The following is a 19,217-nucleotide window of genomic DNA, read 5'->3' as shown; positions in this document are numbered from 1 at the left end:
CTCCTCCCTGACCCCGCGCACCCACTGTGCTGGTCTCTGCCCTCCTCCCTGACCCCGCGCACCCACTGTGCTGGTCTCTGCCCTCCTCCCTGACCCCGCGCACCCACTGTGCTGGTCTCTGCCCTCCTCCCTGACCCTGCACACCCAACTTGTTCTCAGCAACCACATTTCCTGCCCACAGATCTCAGGCCCACCTCTTAGATGTTGTCTCTTGGGCAATGTTTAGGACTGCAACCACCACTGAGTTTAATTTTTATAACGTGGAACTAAATGATGATAGTTTGAAGAATTTTAAAGGGAATAAAAGAGCTACTGGAAACTATTTGTGGTGTTTATAAACTTTGAGAGACTGATAAAAGTGCGAAGTTGAAACTGACCCAAATGAACCAAAGTGATGAAAATAAGTCCTTCCTCAAACTATAAATTCTAACGGGATGTAAAAGGCACAGATTCAAATCATGGACATTTAGAAAACAAAGAAATAAATAGTACACAAAAAGGGAGCTGATGCTGAAGAATTTTCTGGAAAATGGCTTAAAGCCCATGAGTGGCCCTGGAGCCAGAGGCCTCCTGCCCACCCCTGCACCCTATACACCAAGCCTACACCGCTCTTTCCTCGCTGTAGACAAACATCTGTCACTTGGCCGTTTATATGTCTTGCTTTTGCACTTGTGTTTTGCTTATTCCTTCACCTCATGACAGTTCTATGAGTTTATGACATGCTGGGGGAAAGGAGCTCTTGTTTACCTGAAGCTTGACACAGAAGGCTTGTGTTAGAATGGAGTGACTGGGCCTGTGACCCCCATCTTGTGTGTGACTTACAGACTGTGGACATGTTCCCTTCCAGCCTTTATTTTCTGGACACCAAGCACCATATGTTTGGTGCATCTTCCATAGCTGGCAGCTCAGTCCCTGACGGGCCTCGGCTGGTGGTGTTTCAGAGGCCAGGGTCTGGAATGGAGGGCTGCTTTCCCTCCCTGCACTGGCCGGTTCAGGAAGATGCTGGTGGGATGGCACTGGATGAAGGGTCAGCTCTGTCCAGCGTAGTGTTCACCCTCTGAGGAGCAGGGGCTCTCAGGATGCCCCCAGCTATAATGGAAGCCAAGACCTCAGTGCCTAATCACAGCCAGCGTTTCCTTCATGGATGGTGACAGGCGACCTTTCTGTCCATTCTGGGCAGCCTGGCGAGCCCTGCTGCCAACTGTCCCTCCAGTTTCCCATTTCACCCCCACAGAAGCTCTGTGCCACGTGGGAACACGGAGATGTCACTGAGTGCTCTCCTCATGAGCTCGTAGGGAAATTCACTCTCTGGGTCAGCTGGGGCCCCTCCCTGGATAGCTCTCCCCGAAGACCCTGCAGCTTGCCCACACAAACTGCCAGACCCTCTCCTGGTTGGGATCTTGAGTTCTGGGAGTAGGGTTTGGTGACCACCTTGGACGTGGGTATTCGCATGCTGATTCCCGGCTTGAAGGCACTAATACACCCAGTCTATATTGTGCCTTGATTTTCATATCCATCATAGAAAACAGTGATTAGAAATAAAAGTGCAGGGTAAGATGAACTCGGAGAGCATGTCCACCTGGGCTTCCACTCATCCCACCTCGGTCGGGCTCCTCATGGCCCCTCACCCTCGGCGGGGGGCTGCAGGTGGGCGAAGCTCAGGAAGACTTGCTCCAGCGAGATCTGGCTCACAGAGTAGTCGTCCACTCCATACTTCTCCTTGGCCTTCTCCAGGATACCAAAGACCTTTGGGAAGCAGACAGTTGCTGTTAACAAGCCCAGAGCCTGGCTGCTTGGCTGGTCTGAGAGTCCTGTGGCTGTAAGGGGCAGTATGGCCGCAGAGTCTACCCCTGCTCAGTCCAGCCCCTAGAGCACCCACAGGGAGTCGGCCTTGCAGGGTGAGCTGAGAGCTCAGAGGGAGGCGGGCTGTGCTAGCTGAGCAGGCCTGGGCACTGGCTTTCCTCCTGACTCAGTGCAGAGTATGGCAAGCTGTGCTCCCTCTCGGAACAAGTTTCCTCTTTTGCACCAACTGTTTTCCAACCCAAATATTTCAGGTGTAAACTCCCAAACCTAATAGATATTAGAGTGCTATAACAGAAACTACAAGTGATTCCTCCTTGGAAAAAGCCTGGAACCACCGCAGAAGGAGTGACTGCTAGAGGAAACTTCCCCAGCCCCCGCTGAGGCCCCTGCTCACCTTTGCCCAACTGAGGTCATCACCAGGCAGGTGGTAATGGACCATCCCTTGGTGCTCATCCTCCAGGACGCTGCCTGCACAAAGGAGAGACTGTGTTCTCATGAAGGCTGGGCCGACGGCCTGGGGGCCGTGGCCTGGGCCCGCAGAATCACAGACTGTCCCAGGGGTCAGGGATGTGGGACTTGGTAGAGGCAAGGCTCAGATGTCCTCTGTGCAGTGTCACACACCTGGAAAGGTCAGGTCCACAAATGCTTTGAACTCCTGCAGCGCCTCCTGCTGCCCGTCACTCCTCACCTTGGCCCGCAGGGAGTAACCACTGCCAAACTTGCTCTTGAGGTGCTGCGGGCTGCCCAGGCACTTGAACTGACCCTGCACCATGATGGCCAGCCGGGTGCACAAGGCCTCACATTCGTCCATGCTGGGGAGAGGGTGTGGAGGCCTGACACAGGGCTGGGGTATGCCGACACCCACCCTCTCTGTGTAGTTAGGAAGGGTCAACACCATATCAGGACGTTTGTGATTCTTGTGCTCAGAGTGTGGCCATGTACCAAAGCCTGGGGATATTCCTCATGGATTCTATGCCAGCCAATGTCAGAGCTCTCTCCACCCAGCCCAGCCCTCCCATAGCCCCCGTTGTGGCTCCTCTACTGGCCCACAGAGACCCTGGCTCTACCTATGGGAGGTAATGACGATGGCCTTCCCAGATTCACGAGCCCTCGCCACGGTGTCCCAGAGCAGGCGCCGGGCCACCGGGTCCATGCCAGTGGATGGCTCATCCAGGAAGATGACCGCAGGCTCTCCAAGCAGGGCAATGCCGGTGCTCAGCTTCCGCTTGTTGCCACCGCTGGGGTGATAAGGGACGCAGGAGAGGACAAGGCTGATTACTAGCATGGCATCCTCAAGTCCCAACAGATGACAGGGCCCAGGTGAAGAGGAACAAGGCAGTGTGCCCGGAGATCTCTCACCTCAGAGAGCTGGAGGCCCCCGAGAACGCTGTGTGCACGGGTGGGTCATTCCCACCCCCACATGGAGCAGTAACACCGTCTATGCACCTAGGGGACTCCTGACATGACCTGAGGCTGGCCTTACCCCCAGGAGGTGGGAACTGACAGAAGCCCCTCTCACCTGGGAGCTGCAGCTCCCAACCTGTGTGGCTGTCTAAGGGGAGGGAGACACTGACTATCCCGGGAAGACCCATGGGTCGTCAAGTCACGGGGTGGGGGAGGGACTGAGACACAAACGCACCTGTAATTCCTGACCAGCTTGTTGGCATGTGGCTCCAGGAGCAGGCCCCGAAGTGTGTTCTCCACACAGGCACTGATGTGGCGCTCGGGGATGCCCCGAAGCCGGGCATACATGACCAGTGTCTCCCAGCCCGTCATGTGGTCCAGCAAGGCATCAAACTGGGGGCAGTAGCCAATCCGCTGTCGCACCTTGGGTTGGAAAACAGCCAGGGAGGTAACAGGGCAGAGGGAGGCTCCTCGAGGTTTCTCTTAGACAATCTGTGCAGGGTGGTCCCTCAGCCAGTACACAGGCCCTGGCGCTGACCACAGCCAAAGCTTACAAGCAGCACTTCAGCAGGGACACAGGAGCGGCCTGGCCGGCTCAGGGAGGCCACAAGTGGCCACAGTGCCCAATTGTGAGGGCTCAGAGATGGGCCAGAGCCTTGTCCACTATGGGCAGTGTGGAGGCAGGCTGGTACAAGAATGTATTGATTAGCCTGACAAGGTGGTGGCACAGTGGATAGAGTGTCAGCCTGGGACACAGAGGACCCAAGTTTGAAACTCTGAGGTTGCCAGCTTGAGCAAGTGGTCACTGGTTTGGCCGGAGCCACCCCCGACCCCTGGCCAAGGCACATATGAGAAAGCAATTGGTGAACAACTAAGGGCCCACAACAAAGACTTGATGTTTCTCATCTCTCTCCGTTCCTGTCTGTCTGTCCCTGTCTGTCCCTCTCTCTGTCTCTCACTTAAAAAAAAAAAAGAATGTATTGATTATATAGAGTGATCATCACAAAAATATCTCTTGGCGTATCATCTGTTCATTCATTCATCGGACATTTAATAAACATCTAACATGTGCTAGGACTTTCCTTTCTTCTCCCTCTAATGACAGAGGTTTGGGGGCAATGCCTTTGCAGTGCGACATCCCCTAGTCAGATGGCCACATTCATCAGAGCCAGGAGGCCACACAGCTGCTGCTATCTCCCCCCTCCACCTTCAGCAGCTGTCTGGGGACAGGTAAGCCTGAAGTCTGTGGATTCCAAAGACCGAGTTTCTTTTCTTTATCGTCCTTGGGGTTCTTATGCTTCCAGCATTTGTGTTTACTCAGTCTGGGAGAATTCTTAGCTATTACCTTGTCAATGATTATCTTTCTCTCATTTTCTCCTTTCCTGCTGGAACTCAGATTAAATGTATTCAGGACTTCTCATCCTTTTCTCCATTTTCTAGATTACATCTATAGTTTTCTCTTTCCTACATGTATTTTCGGGTGTGTTTATTTCTTTAAACACAGTAAACACAGCTTTCTATAATCTGGGTCTGGCAACTGCAAATCTAAAGTGGTGGGACCCCTCTCTGTCTCTTTCTCTCCTCTCCCCAAAATGAATAAATAAAATCTAAAAAACTATATGTTCTAAAGTGGTGGGACCCTCGTGTCTGCAGATTCTAGCCCCAAGGACTGTCTGCTTTGTTTGTTTAGTTGTGTACTCCTCATAGGCCTTAAAACACTATTTGGGGTGTTCTTAGAAACCCAAGACAAAGGCCTTCCTCCAGAGAGGGTGTGAGCGGCAGGCCCCGCTGCCAGTTCAGGAAATGAGGTCACTCCCAGACACGGGCTCTTCTCCATTCCTTGTCCTGCTCTGCTCAGCACACAGGGAACCTGCCAGGCAATCCCCAGGGGTAGGGGAGCAGGAGGGTGGCCCAGTTCATTTTTACCCTGAGAGACAGCCTTTGCAGTTCAACTCCACGTGGGGGAAGTCTATTACAACCCTAGCATGGGGCCCTGGACCTTTGTTTCTGCTGTCTTCATTCAGCAAGGCCCCTACACCCATGCCCACTGCATAGAACACAGCGGCCCCCTGTGCCTCTCAGGGCTCCTGGATTTCAGTCCGAGTTCCTCACCATGCTGTGTGCACCTCCTTGTTCTTACCACCATGGTCTGTCATTGATGTTTACCCGGCTTTTGATGCTCGGAGCATGGCTGGTCCGAATAGCCCCGGGGGCCATTACTGTAAATCTCCGCGCACAGACTGGAGAGAGCCTATTCTTTTGAGCAGGGCAGCGTGCTGTGAGCACCATGCCCACCAGGTCCAGTGAGACAGCTTCTCTGGGAGAGGCCTAGTCTCGGCCCCTCAGCCAGGCCTGGGCCCTCCCAGCCTAGGAGGCTCTTATCTTCCTATCCTTTCTCTCTTCCCGATCCCTGGCTTGGCTCTGCCCACAGACACTGCCTCATCCTGCTGTCCACTTCCTGAGCCAGAGAAGAGCTGCATCCCTGCCTCCAGGGTGCCCCCTCTTCCCGCCTCCCCAGTGGCACCCACCTTCCCGATATCTGAGCTGATGCTGTAGCCACCAACGAAGGCGTCCCCAGAGGTGATGGTCTCCTCCCCAGTCAGCATTTTGAAAGTGGTGGTTTTCCCAGCTCCGTTGAAACCCAGCAGCCCGAAGCACTCTCCTTTCTGGACTGCAAGGGAGATCTTGTCCACAGCAAAGAGGGGCATCTGTTGCTCATACACCTGTTAAGTTCCAGAGAGGAATGGACGGGGAGGCAGGGGTCCAGCCTCTGGGCAGCCGGGCATTGGGGGCAGATCAGGCACCTGCGGAGTGTAGCCGCCTTACCTTGCAGAGCTCCTTGATGACCAGAGGTGTGTCCAGTGCGGAGTCCAGGTTGGGGGCCAGGATGCGGTTCCTCTCATCTGCCACGTCCTGGTCCTCAGGAAGTGCTGATGGACGGGTGTTCATTCCCATCTAATTGTTCCAGAAAAAGACCACAAGGCGTGAGCTCCAGCCCCAGATGTCCTTTTCTATGGGAGAAGAGGCTGAGGTCTCTGAGACAGCTCTCCTAGTCCAGCCTACCTGCTCAGACTCAGACCTTTCACAGGGAGAGTGGCAGGGTGGGGGCAGGGAGCCAGAGGGGCTGAAATGAACACAGAGCAGGCACCAACTGCCTGAGGAACAAGGACCATGCAAGACTGGTGGACAGCAACCTCTGCGCTTCGAGATGATGTTTGAGCCAACCGAACAATCTGACCAGAGCAAGAAGTCTTATTACTTAGAGAAGCCAATTTGCTCTGGGTTGATCTGTGCATCCAATGTCATCTCAGCAGGTTTTGTTTGTGAGATGTATGAGTCATACCCGACGGTGCCTCTCAGCACTGCCCCTCTTGAGACCAAGGACCCCAAGGTCTCAGGAGGATTGCGTCCCTGACCCCCGGGCTGAAGCATATAGCCCGGCCATTGCTGAGTGCTGAGGCCGTCCCTGTGAGCGGGCGCAGCTGGAGAAAGCCTGGCCTAGCTGGACAGGCCGCCTGGTGCAGCTGCAGGGGCCACTCACCAGCTCCCTCCTCCTCCGAAACGCCCAGATGCAGGTCTTCAGCCTCCACAGCAGGTTGGTCTCAATGAGGAAGAGCAGGGTGAGGTAAGCAAACCCTGAGGCAGCCAGGGAGGTCAGGAACCTGCCGATCCCCGGGGCCCTCCATGAGTAGAAGTTCTCCTGGTACTGGATGTCTGTGGACAGAACGGAGGGTGCTGCACCTGCGTCCCCTACTGCCCTTCCTCCTCTACTGGGGTGCCAGCCTACGTCCCTCTCTCCAGGCCCACCAAGCACCTATACCCTAGCCCTCTACATGGAAGCTGGGGAGGTACAGGGTCCATTCATCTTAAGAGGGTACATCCCAGGCCCTGGCCGGTTGGCTCAGCGGTAGAGCGTCGGCCTAGCGTGCGGAGGACCCGGGTTCGATTCCCGGCCAGGGCACACAGGAGAAGCGCCCATTTGCTTCTCCACCCCTCCGCCGCGCTTTCCTCTCTGTCTCTCTCTTCCCCTCCCGCAGCCAAGGCTCCATTGGAGCAAAGATAGCCCGGGCGCTGGGGATGGCTCTGTGGCCTCTGCCTCAGGCGCTAGAGTGGCTCTGGTCGCAACATGGCGACGCCCAGGATGGGCAGAGCATCGCCCCCTGGTGGGCAGAGCGTCGCCCCTGGTGGGCGTGCCGGGTGGATCCCGGTCGGGCGCATGCAGGAGTCTGTCTGACTGTCTCTCCCTGTTTCCAGCTTCAGAAAAATGGAAAAGAAAAAAAAAAAAAAGAGGGTACATCCCACGTTTGTCACTACCACACAAGAGCTCCAAACACTTCCTGCATTTGGGGCAGTTTCACCTTGCAAGAGACATCTATGACAAGTGACTGAGTCATAGCCTTACTCCCACAGACACTCACTTCCTTGCTTGGGGACTGCATTGAGACATAAAGACAGTAAGAGGTGCCTCCCTCTCCCTGTCCCCTTGCTGGTCTATGAAGAAAGGGGTAGGGACCGAGCAGACTGAGCCTGCCAGCGGAATGGACGCACAGGGCTCTGCAGACATGACAAGTAAACTGCCTGCTAAAGACTGTTCCAGGCACAGAAAGGGTATGCGGTGTGATGAATCCTGCTGCTCAGAAAGACATCCATGTCTTACCCCCTGAACCTTCGAATGAGCTTACTTAGAAATAGGGTTTTTGCAGGTGTAATCAGTTAAGGATTTCAAGGCAAGATCCTGAGTTTAGGCTGGGCCTTACATCCACTGACACATGTCCTTACAAAAGAAAGGGGAGGGAGGTTTGAGATACAGAGACAGATGGAGAAAGCTACAAAAAGATAGAGAAGGAGACTGGAGTGATGGTGGGAACTGGTGGGATCAGGTGATCAAGGAGGCAGGGGAGGGGTACCCCGTCCAAGTCATGGTGGGGCTGGCGATGAGGAACTCCAGAAGGAGTGCCTAGGCTGGTCTTACAGCGATTTAGGGGTCAGCCAGGCAGGCAGGAAGAAGAGCATATTATTGGGGGGGTGAGCACAAGTATTCTGAAGATCTGCTTCCTGCACACACCTGGGGTGTCTCACTCCTGGGCCCAGGAGCCTGCCCTGCCATGCCACGGCCCCGGCTCTCTCCAGAGGAGCCCCTGTGCAGAAACAAGGCTCCTGGGTGTCTCACTCCTGGGCCCAGGAGCCTGCCCTGTCATGCCACGGCCCTGGCTCTCTCCAGAGGAGCCCCTGTGCAGAAACAAGGCTCCTGGGTGTCTCACTCCTGGGCCCAGGAGCCTGCCCTGCCATGCCACGGCCCGGCTCTCTCCAGAGGATGCCCTGGCTGGTCCTGGGGAGAGAGCTGAGAAGAGGGGTTGCCCGTGGGAGCCAACACTCACTGTATTTCCTGCAGTAGTGAGCGGCCACTTGGGAAGAGGTGCAGTACCGCCTGGTCTCATAGTTCTCATAAAAGCTGCTGACTGCCATCCCCAAACAGTGGTTGGGCAGCACCAGGAATATGCGGTCCAGAGTTCTAGAAAGTTCTTCCAATTTTACCGCTGTGGGGAGAAGGCACAGACCAGTGAATACAGGAGGACATACCACACCTGCCTCCAAGGACAGATCAAACCAGGGAAGGCGGGTCCCTGATGTTCCCTATGCACTGTGTGCGGGCCAGGGCATCTAGCTGGGTGTCCTCCACAGGTCGGCCTAGGCCTTCCGGGGACACTACCTCCCAGGGGCGGCCCCCCTGGCTCTGCTGAAAATACAAGCGGGTGCTGCTGGAGTGTGGTCTGGCCCAGTGCCTGTACCAAGACCACCCCTCCCACCCCCCCACCTCCACACTGGGGCAGAGAGGCGCCACGGGTGCCCGGGCTGTGGGGAGCAGGGGGCGGCCTCCAGGCTCCCACCTGGGATGCGCATGATGGTGACCATGAGGAAGGTGGCGATGCCTGACAGGATGTTGAATATGGTCAGTCTCGTGTAGGCAGTGGCCGCCCCCGAGAAAAAGAAGTTCATCAGATACATGAGGGGGATGATGGCCCAGCCGTAGAGCATGAGCAGCAGCAGGGTGTCGGCCACGTGGCCGTCCCGTGTGAAGGCATGCACATCAAAGGCTTTGAACACCACCTGCAGCAGCACAGAGAGGGTGGCTTGGTATGCCTGCAGAGCAACGCAGGAGCCCAGGCCCATCAGCCCTACAGGCCGAGTCGTCCCCCATGGTGGCTTTCAGCCCTGGGATCTTCCTGATGAGGTCGCCCTTCTTTCCTCTGCTGTCAGAACTGTCACCAGGGCACCTGGCCCCAGGGCCCTGCCTTACCAAAGGGGGGGCAGAAGCTGGGGGTGTGGAGACCAACAAGGGGGGCTGCCTGGCATTCCCAATTGGAATCAGGGCTGAGCTGCCAGCGTGTATCCTGGGCTGGTTTTGGTCTGTGCAGGGGCCCCAGGGCAAGCCCCCTGGATGTGCAGAGAAGGGTCCCAGTACCCGCTGCGGCCCTCACCAGCAGCAGCAGACTGGGGACGAGGAAGGAGATGAGATCCCACAGCAGAGCTGAGAGCCAGAAAGTGGCCACGTGGACGCCACTCACAAACTGGACATGCTTGGCCTGGACAGCCCTCTCGCTGACCGCCAGGATGGAAAATGTGCTGGCCAAGAATGCCATGGCGAAGAGCAAATTGAGGGCGATGTCAAATCCCTTCCGGCCCCTGCGGGGGTTGGGAGGACAGGGAGGTTCAGGAATAGAGAATAGTGCTCTGTTCACCTGGGGGATTGGGTCCTTGGTCACTACCATTCAAAGCATGCGATGCAGAGGCCTAGCCACTAAAGGGGGTTAAGAGAGAATGCCAGAGCTGGGGGGGGGCATCTCAGAACCAAGAAAACTGCACTCCTCAAGAATAGCTCCTCCACTGGATTTCCTTTCCTCAATGATGGCAGTGCCACTCTCCTAGTTGCCTTCAATCTGTCCCCTGTGCCACCCACTTCCTACACACACTCCGGTATCAGTCTGCCTTGCCCACATCTGAAAGCCCTCTGCCTAGTTCTCTCTGTTCTACCTTTGCCAGACCCCATTATTGGGTCACATACATTCTACATTCGGTTGCTAGCAATACCTTCTACAAACTAGCTTTGATGGCATTATTCTCTTGCTTAAAAACTTCTAACCGGCCCTGGCCGGTTGGCTCAGTGGTAGAGCGTCAGGCTGGTGTGCGGAAGTCCCGGGTTCGATTCCCGGCCAGGGCACACAGGAGAAGCGCCCATCTGCTTCTCCACCCCTCCCCCTCTCCTTCCTCTCTGTCTCTCTCTTCCCCTCCCGCAGCCGAGGCTCCACTAGAGCAAAGATGGCCCAGGCGCTGGGGATGGCTCCTCGGCCTCTGCCCCAGGCACTAGAGTGGCTCTGGTAGCAACAGAGCGACGCCCCAGAGGGGCAGAGCATCGCCCCCTGGTGGGCATGCCGGGTAAATCCCGGTCAGGCGCATGCGGGAGTCTGTCTGACTGTCTCTCCCTGTTTCCGGCTTCAAAAAAATACAGAAAAATAAAATAAAAACCTTCTGACCACTTCAATACATGGTACTGGAAACAGCCGGGTATTAATTGACACAAAATGGGAATGCAGTACGGACACCTGCTACAACATGGATGGAAATGAAGGAAGCCAGTCATGAAAGGCTACATATTATATCATTCCATTTATATAAAATGTTCAAAACAGACAAATACATGGGGACAGAAAGTAGACTAGCGGCTGCTAGGAGATGGAGGAGAGAGGAATGGACAGTGACTGCCTGAGGTCACAGGTTGTCTTTTTGGGGTGATGACACATCCAATAAAATTATATTGTGGTACAACAGGTACATGAAAAAATGCTCAACATCCCTAATAATCAGGGACATGCAAATCAAAACCACAATGAGATATCACCTCACACCTGTTAGAATGCCTATTATTAAAGAGATAAGAAATACTAAGCGTTAGTGAGAATGTGGGTTAAAGGGAACCCTTTTGCAGTGTTGATGGGAATGCAAATTGGTGCAGCCACTATGTAAAACAGTGTGAAGTTTCCTCAAAAAATTAAAAATAAGAACAACCATATGATCCAGTGACTTCTCTGGGTATTTACACAAAGGAAACGAAAACACTAACTCAAATCGATATCTGTACACCCACGTTCATAACAGCATTATTTCCAATAGCCAAGGTGGAAACAACCTAAGTGTCCATGGATCAGTGGATTAAAAATGTTATATATAGGCCCTGGCCGGTTGGCTCAGCGGTAGAGCGTTGGCCTAGCGTGCGGAGGACCCGGGTTCGATTCCCGGCCAGGGCACACAGGAGAAGCGCCCATTTGCTTCTCCACCCCTCCGCCGCGCTTTCCTCTCTGTCTCTCTCGTCCCCTCCCGCAGCCGAGGCTCCATTGGAGCAAAGATGGCCCGGGCGCTGGGGATGGCTCTGTGGCCTCTGCCCCAGGCGCTAGAGTGGCTCTGGTCGCAACATGGCGACGCCCAGGATGGGCAGAGCATCGCCCCCTGGTGGGCAGAGCGTCGCCCCTGGTGGGCGTGCCGGGTGGATCCCGGTCGGGCGCATGCGGGAGTCTGTCTGACTGTCTCTCCCTGTTTCCAGCTTCAGAAAAATGAAAAAAAAAAAAAATGTTATATATATATCAAACTATTACTCAGATATAACAAAGAAGGAAACCCTGCCATTTGTGACATGAATTGAGGGATTATGCTATGTGAAATAAGTCAGACAGAAAAAGACAAATATGGCATGATCAAACTTACATGTGGAATCTGAAAAGAGAAAATTAACAAAATTGGTAGATACAGAAAACAGACTGGTGGGTGCCAGAGGTCGGGCATGGGCACAATGGGTGACGGGGTCAAAGGTGCAAACTTCCAGTTATAAAATATGTAAGTTATGGAGATGTAATGTACATCATGGTGACCATGGTTAATAATACTGTACTGCATTACATATTTTAAAGCTGCTAAGAGAGTAAATTTTAAAAGTTCTTATCACAGCCTGACCAGGTGGTAGCTCAGTGGATAGAGCATTGGCCTGGGACACTGAGGACCCAGGGTCAAAACCCCAACGTCGCCAGCTTGAGTGTGGGTCCACTGGCTGAGCGTGGGATCATAGACATGATCCCATGGTCACTGGCTTGAACCCAAAGGTCGCTGGCTTAAGCAAGGGGTCACTGGCTCGGCTGGAGCCCCCTCAGTCAAGGCACATGTGAGAAAGCAATCAATGAACAACTAAGGTGCCACAACTATGAGCTGATGCTTATTATCTCTCTTCCTTCCTGTCTGTCCCCCTGCCTCTCTCTCTCTCTCTTTCACTAAACAAAACAAAAGTTCTTATCACAAGAAGAAAATTTTATAACTATGTATAAAATGTTAAGGGTTGTTAACTACATTTTTTTGTGGTGGTCATTTCTCAATATGTGTATCAAATCATCCAAACTAAATTAATGTTATATGTCAATTATCTTAAAAAATTATATTGTGATGATGGCTCCATGACTGTGAATATACTAACAACCATACAATTGTATAACAGGGATATTTTTTTTTCTACAGAGACAGAGTCAGAGAGCGGGATAGACAGGAACAGACAGACAGGAACAGAGAGAGATGAGAAGCATCAATCATCAGTTTTTCGTTGTGACAGCTTAATTGTTCATTGATTGCTTTCTCATATGTGCCTTGACCGTGGGGCTACAGCAGACCAAGTAACCCTTTGCTCAAGCCAGCGACCTTGGGTCCAAGCTGGTGAGCTTTGCTCAAACCCGATAAACCTGCGCTCAAGCTGGTGACCTCAGGGTCTCAAACCTGGGTCCTCCACATCCCAGTCTGATGCTCTATCCACTGCACCACCACCTGGTCAGGCTAACAGGGATATTTTATAGGTGAATTATATTTCCTAAGCTTTCATTTTTTAAATTAATTAATTAATTAATTTTTTAATAAAGATTTTTAAAAATTTATTTATTATAGAGAGGAGAGAGAGAGAGAGAAGGGGGGAGGAGCAGGAAGCATCAACTCCCATATGTGCCTTGACCAGGCAAGCCCAGGGTTTTGAACCGGCAACCTCAGTGTTTCCAGGTTGACACTTTATCCACTGTGCCACCACAGGTCAGGCCAATTTTTATAATAGATTTTTATTTTATTTTTTAATTTGTTCATTTTAGAGAGAAGAGAGAGAGAGAGAGAGAGAGAGAGAGAGAGAGGAGACAGAGAGAGAGAAGGGGGGAGGAGCTGGAAGCATCAATTCCCATATGTGCCTTGACCAGGCAAGCCCAGGGTTTCGAACCGGCAACCTCAGCATTTCCAGGTCGACGCTTTATCCACTGCGCCACCACAGGTCAGGCGGTCAGGCCAATTTTTTAATTTTTTATACAGGGACAGAGATAGAGTCAGCGAGAGGGATAGATAGGGACAGACAGGCAGGAACGAGAGATGAGAAGCATCAATCATCAGTTTTTCGTTTTGACACCTTAGTTGTTCATTGATTGCTTTCTCATATGTGCCCTGACCACGGGCCTTCAGCAGACTGAGTAACCCCTTGCTCGAGCCAGCGACCCTGGGTCCAAGCTGGTGAGCTTTTGCTCAAACCAGATGAGCCTGTGCTCAGGCTGGCGACCTCGGGGTCTCGAACCTGGGTCTTCTGCATCCCAGTCCGTCTCTCTATCCACTGCGCCACAGCCTGGTCAGGCTTATTTCCTAAGCTTTTTTTTTTTTTTTTTTGTATTTTTGTGAAACTGGAAACGGGGAGAGACAGTCAGACAGACTCCCGCATGCGCCCGACCGGGATCCACCCGGCACGCCCACCAGGGGTGATGCTCTGCCCACCAGGGGGCGATGCTCTGCCCCTCCGGGGCGTAGCTCTGCAGCAACCAGAGCCACTCTAGCGCCTGGGGCAGAGGCCAAGGAGCCACCCCCAGCGCCCGGGCCATCTTTGCTCCAATGGAGCCTTGGCTGCAGGAGGGGAAGAGAGAGTCAGAGAGGAAGGAGGGGGTGGGGGTGGAGAAGCAAATGGGCGCTTCTCCTATGTGCCCTGGCTGGGAATCGAACCTGGGTCCCCCACACGCCAGGCCGACGCTCTACCGCTGAGCCAACCGGCCAGGGCCATTTCCTAAGCTTTTAAAACAAAGATTCCTGTTGTCTGGTCCACTCTCACCACACTAAGCTTGAACCTGCCCTGCCTGACCTCCAGATCTCCTAGTTCAGAGTCCATCAGGAGGCAGCTGCTCTCTCGGTGCCCACAGCACACACAGCTCCTGCCCGTAGGGGCTGAGGACTGCCTCGGTCTGAACCTGTTCTCTCTGCCCCCCCCTCCCCAATCAGACGGTCTCTTGATGTCTCAATCAAGGGGAAGCCTCTCCCTAGCACCTTGTGTATCATTTCAAAGCCCTGCCATCTGCTCCATCAAAAAGTATTTATCGTTGTGCTTGTTTGTTTCTGGTGTACCAAGGAAATCAAACGGCTGCCATGATGCCTCTTCTTTTGGGGTAGAAACAGGAAGTAGTGGAAGGAAAAGACACAGGGCATGGCCCAGGGAACAGCCTGGAATGGGGTCGGGGGGAGATGAACCGTCTTCTCCCATTAATTAGCTGCCCTGAAGTAGAGTGACTGTTCTGAAATGAACTGATTTTCTTGGCATCCTCTGGATAGTCCTAGAGTTTTGGGAGCTCTGTGACAGGGGTGAGGGACAGTCCTATACACATGATGGCCTGACAAGGCCTAAGGAGAAAGATGCCTCCTAGGCTCCCTGACTCGAGGCCACCAAGGGGCAAGAACTCCTGACCTTGCTGCGTTCTGCTGTCCTCGCTCACATGCCCAGCCAGGCATGGCCCCGAGCCTGAGTGAGTGCTGGGGTTCCTTGGGGATGTGGCTGACAGGACCTGGCTGCAGATTTGGGAAGAGGTTACAGACACCCTCTAAATTTTCAGGAGCTCCCCACAGGGATAAAGTCTCACCAGCTTATGTGCTATCAAAGAAAAGGGTGAGTACGGAGGGCTGAGAAAGATGTGGAGTAAGGATTCCCTAGCCAAGAACCAGAAGCTTCCCCAGGGCAGAAATTCTGCTTCATTCACCTCCATGGTTCTTGGTGGCCCCTGGTGGTGCCAAGGCAGTCCGTTCTGATGATGGTCCTGACAGGAGGGGGCAAGGGCCTGATCTGCTAGGGACAGGGTCCTGCCGGGGGACAGGGATGGTGGGGCAGCACACGTACTCATTGAACTGGTCCTTGGCAGCCTGCAGTGTGCTCCGGGGCTGGGGGTAGTTGGAGACTGTGATGGAGGCCTGAGGGCCACACAGCATCTTGAACAGGAGGTTGTCCACAAGGGCCAGTGCAGTGGCCGGGGAGTGGTATGCCTGGTTGTTGAACAAAGCAGTGACAACTGTCCGCTCGCCGACATCTCTGAAGGATGCTGCCACCAGGCACCGCTCGTTAAAGCCTCCCCCCTCCACTGAGGCCCTGAAAATCAGGAATTCCTCCAGGTCACCTGGGGGGCAACGACAGAGTCAGCAGTGTGGACCACTGGCTCCCAAGGCCCACACTTTAGGATGCTTCTGAAGGCCTGGGAGAACCATGGGAAGGACAGCCATCTTCCACGTGCACACTGTCCACGGGTCATTCCGCCCTGCACACAGGCTCACTGCTCGGGCCTTGCTTCTCACTCAGCTGTAAAATGGGTACAGTGATGACACCTACACTGCAGGTCCCAAGGGTCAGTGAGGGGACAGGGACATATCAGTCACTCCTAGAACTGATATTTACAATGGCTTCCATCAAGGCCTGCTGTCATTACCTAAGGAAAGAGGTCAAATGTCTTTAAGTACAATATGATAAAACCATACAGTGAGGTGGTCAGAAACAAGAGGCCCACACTCAGTGAGGGAGCAGGCAATGTAAACTTCCAGATGGACTCAGGCCGGAGCATCTGTGGCAGCCTCCTCAATCGCACAGGGCCACTGTGCACCATGGGAACCCCACAATCTCTGGGCCAGGATGGGTAACAGCCAGGAAGAGGCTGGGGTGCATGGGGTGACAAAGAGGGGCACCCACTACTATTTCAGTAGGGCTAGTCAGGGTCACAGTCACTCCTGTCCAGCACAGTGCCCACTGCAGTGCAAGCCCATGCTAGGCTGCCCATACATCCAGCTAGAGAAGAACCTAATTCCGGCCAAGGTTTTGTGGCCATTCAGTATGCTGAATCTCAAAGTAGCAGGCCAGGAAGTGGGGGGAGGGGAGCAATAAAGGGGGAAAACCTTCCAGCATAGTCCCTGTAAGGAGAGGGATCCTACCAGCTCTAACCCCAGGGCAGTGTCCAACTGCCACCACCAGAAACATGAGATAGTTTGGGTTCTAGGATGATGGAAGGAAACACTGCGTCACATTAATGGACACTGTGACCAACCTAAGCAAACAAAGAAAAGGCAACGAAAAGATCATGGAAGTTTCACATTTCAGTTGAATAATCCCAAATAAATAACTTCAGGAAATGACAGCCTAGGCAAGGTTTAGCCCCAGAGATGTTGCCTTGTGTCTTTTTCTGACTCAGTGCAACAAGTTCCTCCTCCAGGGAAGGCCTGGCGATGTTTGGAGGCGTTTTTGGTTGTCGTGACGGGGCAGGGCTGGGGGAGAAGTCCTACAGTGCACAGGGCAGTGAAGAACTAACCACCTCCAATATCTACAGTGCCCTGGTTGGAAAGCCAGACTCTGACAGCACAGCTCGGGTCCTGAGCCCCCAGGGGTGCCCCTTACCCAACACTTCCCGAGGCTCCTGGCTCTCAGCCTGCAGCATGTCCTTCAAATGCTCAGATAGCTGCTGATCCAGCCGAGAGGTCCCAGGAACCGAGAAGGGCACAACGGTTCTGCCATACTCGCCCAAGGTCAGCTTCAGGATGGGGTCGTCAAAGATCTCGGAAGAGTAGTTGATGGCCAGGAGGGCCAGGGTAATGCACATCACAGGGACCAGGACCTGGGCTGCCACCATCTTCCACTCCCGCCAGCTGTATGTGGCCTTCTTCAGAAACATGGCCAAGAACTGTTGACATCGGAGGGTGAGCTGCAGCAGAGGGGACAAGGTGACATGGCTGTCACTCAGGAGTATCTGACCAGCAACAGGTGTGATTCCCAGGTGAGGCTGGGGCCTTTGGCTGACATTTGCCCCCTAGGTCCCCTGGGCTTCTCACAAGGCTTTGGTCGATGACATGCAGGACATGTGTGCACACATCTCTGCAGGCCTTGATGTGGGCCTCAGGGGGTCTTGCAACAGCCATGGAGGCAGAACAGGCACTGTTTCCTTGTCACAGGACATTAGGGGGCTGGCTGCGACCCCACAGCTCCCCTGCCGAGGCCTCTGCCTCCCCGCTGCTCCTGGTATGAGGACCCCAGCCGCACGTGCAGATGAACAAACGTCCCTCAGCTGCCCATATTCCCCTACCTCACCCCTTCACTGTCTTCAGTGTGGGGAGTGCCACAGGGACCAGTCCCCAGGTCTGTCATATGCTGACCGTGTGAACTTGGCTCAGTTTCCTGTCTATAAAATGGGACCAGTCCTGCCTCCACCTCACCAAATGCCGGCTCACAGGAAGAGCACTGTTAGCATGATAAGCAAAGATTCGCTCTTATTCATGAGTGGCCAATTTAGAATATTAAGAAGTTAAAATTGCTCAGTAAAAATGGTCCAAGTTTTCCTTTTCCCTGCCAACCCATGGGAGCATATATAGCATGAGCTATAATCTGCCCTCTTCCTGGCACCTGATTCTCCTGAAGTCCACATCTATCCCCACACACCCGCACCCCATGGGGTTTAGGAGTGTCTCCCCCCTGTGCTACCTGTGCAGCCCCAGCACTCACCCCTGTGTTGAGCTTGATGGTGGTGCACTCCTCCTCGATCAGGGCACCGATGCCGTCGGTTGGGTCCATAATCCCGCACAGGTTGCTGTCCACTGCCCAGTCGCTTGCCCGCCTCTCATGCTGGTACTGCAGGGCAGGCAGCTGGATGGCCTGGATGTCCATGCTGGTATCTACCAGCTTGCCGACCCTGCACCAAAACACATGAGTCCCGCCTGACCAAGTGGTGGAGCAGTGGATGGAGTATCGGCCTGGAATGCTAAGGACCCAGGTTCAAAACCTCAAGGTTGCTGGCTTGAGCAGAGGTTGATCTGGTTTGAGTGTGAGATCATAGACACGACCCCATGGTTGCTAGCTTGAGCCCAAAGGTCACTGGCTTGAAGCCCAAGGTTGCTGGCTTGAGCAAGGGGTCTCTGGTTCAACTGGAGCCCCCCTAGTCAAGGCACATATGAGAAAGCAATCAATGAACAACTAAGGTGCCGCAACTGTGAATTGCTATTTCTCATCTTTCTCTCTTCCTGTCTGTCTGTCCATCTCTCTCTCTCTTGCTAAAAAACAAAAACAAAAAACCACACACAAGTCCTGATCATAACTAGGCTCCCAGGGAGGGAGAAGCTATTCCGCAGAGAAGGGAATTAGAGAGGAAAATAGGGCATCTGTCAGAAGTACTAAAGTAGAATGCCATCAGGTTCATCGGCTGGTTTGTTCATCAATAATCAATAAATATCTCTAAAATAAAGCTACTGCAGCCAAGGCAAGTCCAGGAGAGAGGGACAAGCAGATAGGACCCTGTCCATGGGTATCCCAGTCTCATGAGGAAACTGACCAAGGTCAGCAATTATAATCAAGGCTTTCCAGAGGGACAGAGGCTTGGGGTATGATAGCTGTACTGTGTTTATATTTATTCATTCTGTGACCTGCTCTAGGCCACTGGTTCTTAAGGCAAAATATCTACCTCACATTCCATTTTTGCATTTCTAGTTCTTAGCGCTATATCTGCCAAATAAGTATTCCACAGATGTCTAATACATGTGTCAGTTGTACTGAGCTCACCCTGCAGTTCTGAGGATCTGAATGCTAAATTTCACATCTTCATTATGGAAGGAGGCATGCTCTAGACTACTACCTAAACCGAGAAGAGTTTGGCAAGCCTGTTACTGCCATGGTGCTC

The 19,217-nt window shown here is 53.5% G+C and overlaps 1 protein-coding gene across 3 annotated transcripts in view; it reads right to left on the bottom strand.

Moving 5' to 3' along the window:
• Window positions 1-836: 836 nt before the first annotated feature.
• Window positions 837-19,217, bottom strand: part of ABCA3 (ATP binding cassette subfamily A member 3) — a 62,313-nt gene continuing 43,932 nt past the window's right edge. For all 3 annotated transcript variants that reach the window (XM_066275215.1, XM_066275213.1, XM_066275214.1), the window contains 14 exons: window positions 18,050-18,236; window positions 16,952-17,255; window positions 15,416-15,689; window positions 9,687-9,891; window positions 9,096-9,315; window positions 8,586-8,744; window positions 6,749-6,921; window positions 6,034-6,162; window positions 5,736-5,930; window positions 3,443-3,630; window positions 2,871-3,041; window positions 2,425-2,615; window positions 2,198-2,271; window positions 837-1,746 (listed from right to left, as the gene is read on the bottom strand). In XM_066275215.1, the coding sequence (XP_066131312.1) occupies window positions 1,615-1,746; window positions 2,198-2,271; window positions 2,425-2,615; window positions 2,871-3,041; window positions 3,443-3,630; window positions 5,736-5,930; window positions 6,034-6,162; window positions 6,749-6,921; window positions 8,586-8,744; window positions 9,096-9,315; window positions 9,687-9,891; window positions 15,416-15,689; window positions 16,952-17,255; window positions 18,050-18,236 (2,602 nt within the window). In that variant the 3' untranslated portion in view covers window positions 837-1,614. The remainder of the gene's footprint in view (window positions 1,747-2,197; window positions 2,272-2,424; window positions 2,616-2,870; window positions 3,042-3,442; window positions 3,631-5,735; window positions 5,931-6,033; window positions 6,163-6,748; window positions 6,922-8,585; window positions 8,745-9,095; window positions 9,316-9,686; window positions 9,892-15,415; window positions 15,690-16,951; window positions 17,256-18,049; window positions 18,237-19,217) is intronic.

The sequence above is a fragment of the Saccopteryx bilineata genome, chromosome 4 (genome assembly GCF_036850765.1).
Source record: "Saccopteryx bilineata isolate mSacBil1 chromosome 4, mSacBil1_pri_phased_curated, whole genome shotgun sequence".
NCBI classification, from domain to species: domain Eukaryota; kingdom Metazoa; phylum Chordata; class Mammalia; order Chiroptera; family Emballonuridae; genus Saccopteryx; species Saccopteryx bilineata.
Note: the sequence above shows the minus strand (reverse complement) of the source record. Positions and strands in the feature narration are given on the sequence as shown.